This window comes from Pyrgilauda ruficollis, unplaced genomic scaffold (genome assembly GCF_017590135.1).
Source record: "Pyrgilauda ruficollis isolate IOZ18807 unplaced genomic scaffold, ASM1759013v1 scaffold73, whole genome shotgun sequence".
Lineage (NCBI taxonomy): Eukaryota > Metazoa > Chordata > Aves > Passeriformes > Passeridae > Pyrgilauda > Pyrgilauda ruficollis.
The window spans coordinates 1,471,907-1,477,175 of record NW_024529155.1 but is presented as its reverse complement, the minus strand read 5'-3'; the positions used below and the strand labels follow the sequence as shown (position 1 = coordinate 1,477,175).

General features: G+C 53.5%; 1 protein-coding gene across 1 annotated transcript; it reads right to left on the bottom strand.

Annotated features, from left to right (window-relative positions):
* Window positions 1-2,344: 2,344 nt before the first annotated feature.
* ASCL1 (achaete-scute family bHLH transcription factor 1) lies at window positions 2,345-4,360 on the bottom strand. Its single transcript, XM_041485992.1, has 2 exons — window positions 3,682-4,360; window positions 2,345-3,482 (listed from the first exon to the last, which is right to left on the bottom strand). The coding sequence occupies exon 1, from the start codon at window positions 4,358-4,360 to the stop codon at window positions 3,704-3,706; it is 657 nt and encodes a 218-aa protein (XP_041341926.1). The 3' UTR covers window positions 2,345-3,482; window positions 3,682-3,703.
* Between the last annotated feature and the right edge of the window lie 909 nt (window positions 4,361-5,269).

The window sequence follows — 5,269 nt, the reverse complement described above, 5'->3', positions numbered from 1 at the left end:
GAGGCTCCCCTCGGCTCCCGCCCGGCTCCGCGGGCGCTGATCCCGCGGCCGTGGTGTGGAGAGGCGGGGGCAGCGCTGCCCAAAGCCGCTGGCATCGCCGGACTGCCCCGCTGCCCGAGGGTCTCGGCTTGGGGGAGGACAATCACTCTGGGAGAGGCATTTGTTGACGGGACAGTTCTCGTGCATTACCATAAATAAACACACAGGTAGATTAATTAATAAATCCATGGCCAAGCAACCTTCATCTGCACGCATATCCCCTCTCCGCTCCTCTTCCCCCACCCCCAAGCAAATCCTGAGTAGTTCTAAAACTTATACTGCGCCCAAAGAAGTCCCTGATTTATGGAGTTTACTAATGCTAACTGAATACTGTCTGTCAGGCAGCGCTGAAAGGCTCTCCGAGCTAATACAAGAAAAGGCTTTGTGTTGCTAAGCGATTAGAGCAGATGTAATGAGATTTACCCCAATCCTGCTTTGCCCTTTCCCTATCTTCAGTAAAATTGTGTGTGTGTGTGTTTTCTTTCTTTCTTTCTTTCTTTCTGGAGGGGGCTGAGGGGAAAAGGGAGGGAGGAGGTGGTGAATTTCTGAGCCTGTCTTATACATTGTAGCGAACAACAGCGTAACTTTGCCTTTAGTTTAATGAGTCTGGATATTTACTATTCAGAAGTGAGCAAAAAAGAACACCTGTCTACACAAGGAAGAGAAATTTCGCCTTTGTAACAGAATGAAACATTATCCTAATGTTATATTCATAGCTATAAATTACTCGCTACACTTTCTTTGCATACCTTATCTGTACACTTGCAAAAGTGGGTAAATAAAAAGGGAGATGCTGTAAAGGGAGAACGGATGGCGGCATATAACGGTTATTATTTTCATAACTAAACATTAGTTCCACGAGCGGTTAAAACAATGAGTGTTTGTGCTAAAGTAATGAGGGATTTCGTGACCCCACCGTGTCCCGTCCTCCCGTCCCGTCCTCCCCCTCCTCCTCCCCCCCCCCGCGATTAAATCACGTATTGATCATTTCAGGGCGTGGGGGGAGGAGGCGAAGCGGCAAACGTGTGTATACTTTAAAAGCAATGCAGGAATACACACGTGTAAGCGCCCATGTGTGCATATGCGTCCGTGCATATGAATATATATTTATATCTATATCTATATCTATCTATCTATAGTTACACATACACACACACACACAGGGAAAATTCCGGGCTCCTCCACCAAAGTTTTTCCCTCTTCTTTTTTAAAAATAGCGCATCCCTCGCAACTCGACGGCACATTTGTAGCGGAGCGGACTTTTTTTTTTTTTTTATTTTAACTCCGTACGACACACCGGCTCTCCCCAGTCTTTGCTGGTGGTTTTTTTTTGGGGGTTTTTTTTTGTTTGTTTGTTTGGTTTTTGTTTTTTTTTTGGTTTTTTTTTTTTTTTTTTGGTAAGATGCATTTTGAGCTTTGCTTTCCGCTTGGCTTGGTGCACGCAAACTGAATTTGCAAGTGATGCAGGAGCCAGGCGAAAAGAAGGCGAATTCTGGTCACGTCCTTGCTAACTGACAACAAGCAGGCTAGCCAAAAAAAAAAAAAAAAAAAAAAAAAAAGGGAATGGGGGGAAGAGTCCAATTTCTTTTTGAGTCTTGGTAATTGGGTACTTTTACAGGCAGATCACGCTATTTGGGCAGAATAACAAGTTTGGAAAGACCAATAGCTCTACGCTGCCACCAATTTCTACTACTTCATTTATTTATTTAATTTTATCTCCCTACTCCTCTCGCCTCCCGTCTTCCCCGCGACGGTTTTATTTACCCAGCCAATGTTCGCAGAGGCAACACAGCGCCCCGTGTTTTGGGTGGCGGCGGCTGTGCCATCCCCCGTGTTTTCCTGCCCCGCTGGGTCAGAGCCGCGGAGGAGGACGGGGTCACACCACATCCCGAAACGCGGGATGGAGCGCCCTCTTTTTTTAAGACTCGGGCTTTAGGAGGAATTCTGTAATGTGCAGTGATTTCAGGAAGGACAATGCAATCATTAATCATCCCCTCTCCTTCTCATTTGGATACCATTTGCAACACAGAAGGGCAAGAAAACAATGTTGATAGCGCTAGATCTTTGCATATTTATATAGAGATAGATAAAGATATATATGTTACATCCATCAGGTACAAACACTTCATATGCAACTTAGCTCCGGTATAACATCGATTGACATTCTGTCCTTACATTCATTGTTGTCAATGACAGAAAGAAAAAAAATTGCATGCGGTAGGCAGCTGATCATTTTAATTATAAAAAAGTTTTATTACGAAACTAGTTTGTATAAAATAGGGTTATACAGGACCTTTGTCAGTTTGTAATAAAACAGTAAGAAAAGGCAGTGGTGGTGGTGGGGGGGGGGGGTTGTTTTTTGCTTTTCTGGGTTTCTTTTTTTTTTTTTTTTTTTTTTTCCCAAAAGGCAGCATATGAGAACAAACGGCTACCGTTTTGTGTTTGGACAATAGCTGCATAAACTTTGTTCACTCTGAACATTGTTTAATGACATTATTAATACATTAACAAAATTTCTATAAAGTAAGACACATTGGTGCTAAAGTACATCTGGAGGAAATCCAAGTCCTTTACAAAACCACATACAAAAATGGCAGTTGTAAGGTAACGTTGACTACGAGTCTAAACATGAAGAGGTAATAAGCATTACATATTAAAAAATGTATCAAGATATACACATTTTAAACCATTTGTACAAAACCTCTATAAATCTCTCTCTCTCTTATGTACAAAAATAGCTTAATATATCCCCAACCGGGTTAGGATAGATACAAATAGATTTTCTTATCATAAAAAAATTCACCAAAAAAAAAAAAAAAAAAAAAAAAAAAAAAAGGTTGGAAGCATTCTATGAGGGAAACAAGAGGAAAAGCTTGGATCGAGGGGAGGGAGAGGCATGGGGAGACGGAAGGTAGATGGGTCTCCAGGGACTTCTTTGAGTACAGCATAGCTTAACTTCAGCATCTCCACAGACACCGGGAAACTAACTTTGTCCACAGGTGATGAACGCCAGTCTCTGAAGGGCCGCGGCGGCGGCGAGGTGCGGAGATGGGCCGCCTTTCTGCTGAGGAGGAGGAAGAGGAAGAAGAGCTCCTCCGCCGGCCGAGGGGCGCAGCGCCCTTTCCGCGGCCGGGGCTCCCCCGCCGGACAGCCGCTCCGCCGGGGCGCAGTCCGTGGCAGTGCGACGGAGCGCAAAGGCCGGCCGGTCTCCGGGGCCGGGGGCGACCGCCCCGACCGCCCCCGCGGCGCGCAGCGCTGTGCCCGCCCGCCGAGAGACGTGCCCGCACCGCCCTCCGACGGCAGGGGAACGGGAAACGCAACAGGTTCTTTTTCTGCGTGGATTTTTGTCTCTCTGTGTGTGATCTGCTTTTGTGTGGGTTTTTTTTTTTTTTTTTGGTTTTTGTTGGTGTTGGTTTTTTTTTTTTTCCCCTTTTGCAACTGTCCTGTAACAATAAAAGAAAGAGGCGATCAGAGCCACGCCGCGACCAGCGCAGCGTCGGGCCGCAGAGCCGCTCGGAAGTACCCGCCCGAGGGGCAGCCCCGGCTGCGCCCCCTCCCCCGGCGGCTGCGGCCCCGCCGCCCCGCGTCCGTGCCCCCGCTATCCCCCCGCTATCCCCCGGCCCTCCGCGGGCGCCTACCCACCTGCCCGGAGGGCGGCCGGCGCTCAGAACCAGCTTGTGAAGTCGAGAAGCTCCTGCTCCTCGGGGCTGAGCGGGTCGTAGGAGCCCTCGTCGGAGGAGTAAGAGGAGACGGGGGAGCCCGCCATGGAGTTCATGTCGTGGGAGTAGCTGGGCGAGATGGTGGGCGAGAGGACGCCTGCTTGGAAGGCGGCGCTGACGGCGTCATGCTCGTCGAGCAGCTGCTGCAGGGCGCGGATGTACTCGACGGCGGAGCGGAGCGTCTCCACCTTGCTCATCTTCTTGTTGGCAGCGCCGTTGGGGACGTGCTCCCGCAGCGTGGCGAAGCCCAGGTTCACCAGCTTCACCCGGTTGCGCTCCCGCTCGTTGCGCCGCGCCACGGCCGCCGGCTGCTGCTGCGGCAGGCTGTACCCGAAGCCGCTGAAGTTGAGCCTCCTCTTGCAGCGCATCAGCTCCGGCGAGGCCGAGCGCTGCCGCTTGGCCGCCCGCGGCGCCGAGGGCTTGCCGCCCGGGGAGGGCTGCCCGCCCGCCGGGCTGAGCTGCGGCGGCGGCGCCCCCGGGGGCGGCCCCGGAGGGGCGGCGGCGGCGGCGGCGGCCACAGCAGCGGCGAAGAAGCACGCCGGCTGCAGGAAGGGCGGCTGCCCGGCGGCGCTGGACATCCTGGCGGGGCTGCCGCTGGCCATAGGCGAGGGGGCGTCCTGCGAGGCGGGGGCGCCCGAGTGACAGCCGGTCCCCGTCCCCCCACCACCACAAAAAAAAAAAAAAAAGAATCAAAAAATTCTAAAAGAGAAAAAGGAAAAACTTGCGATGTTCAATTTAAAATTAAAATAAATTTAAAAAAAAAGAAAAATAAAAAGAAAAAGAGCTAGGGGACAGACGGCAGGGGAAAGGGACAGCGGCGACCGACGGGAGGGAACGGCGGAGCCGGGCGGGCGGCGGGGACGGCGGGCGGCTCTGCCCGCCCCCCTCCCTCTCGCCCTCCGTGCGGCGGCCGCGGGGAGGCTCGTGGCGCTCGCGTGTGCGCAGGCTGCTTTGCAAAGCCCCTTTTGCAAAAAAGTGGCTGAGGATTGTGTCTCTTATAAGGGGCGGACGGGGCTCGCCCCCCCCTTCTCCTGCACACACACACACACACACACACACACACACACACACAGAGAGGCAAACCTCCCCCCGCCACCCCCCGCGCTCACACACGCACACCCTGCACCTTGCGCCTTCCACGCTCCCCGGCTTTGCCGGCCGCGATGCGCGGAGCGCTGTGGCCTTTTCAGCGCGGGGAGAGGGCACCACCGGGAAGGGGAAGGGGAAAGGGAAGGGGAAGGGGAAAGGGGGGAGCCCTGCCCGCCGAGGGGCGTCCGACACAGGGTGCGGATCCCGCTGAGGGAGAGGCAGCGGGTGACTCCCGGCGAAGTCCCAGGGTGTGTGGGGCATCCCCTGCTGGGGCCACCTCAGCGGCGCCTGCCGGGGTTTGGGGCGGGAGAGCCGCGGTGCGGGATGTGTAGGCACGGAGGCTTTCCGCGGCGCGGGCGGGCGAGGCGGTGCGAGCCCGCGGGAGAAGCGCCCTTGCCATTGCGGGGCCCGACGCGTTCGGG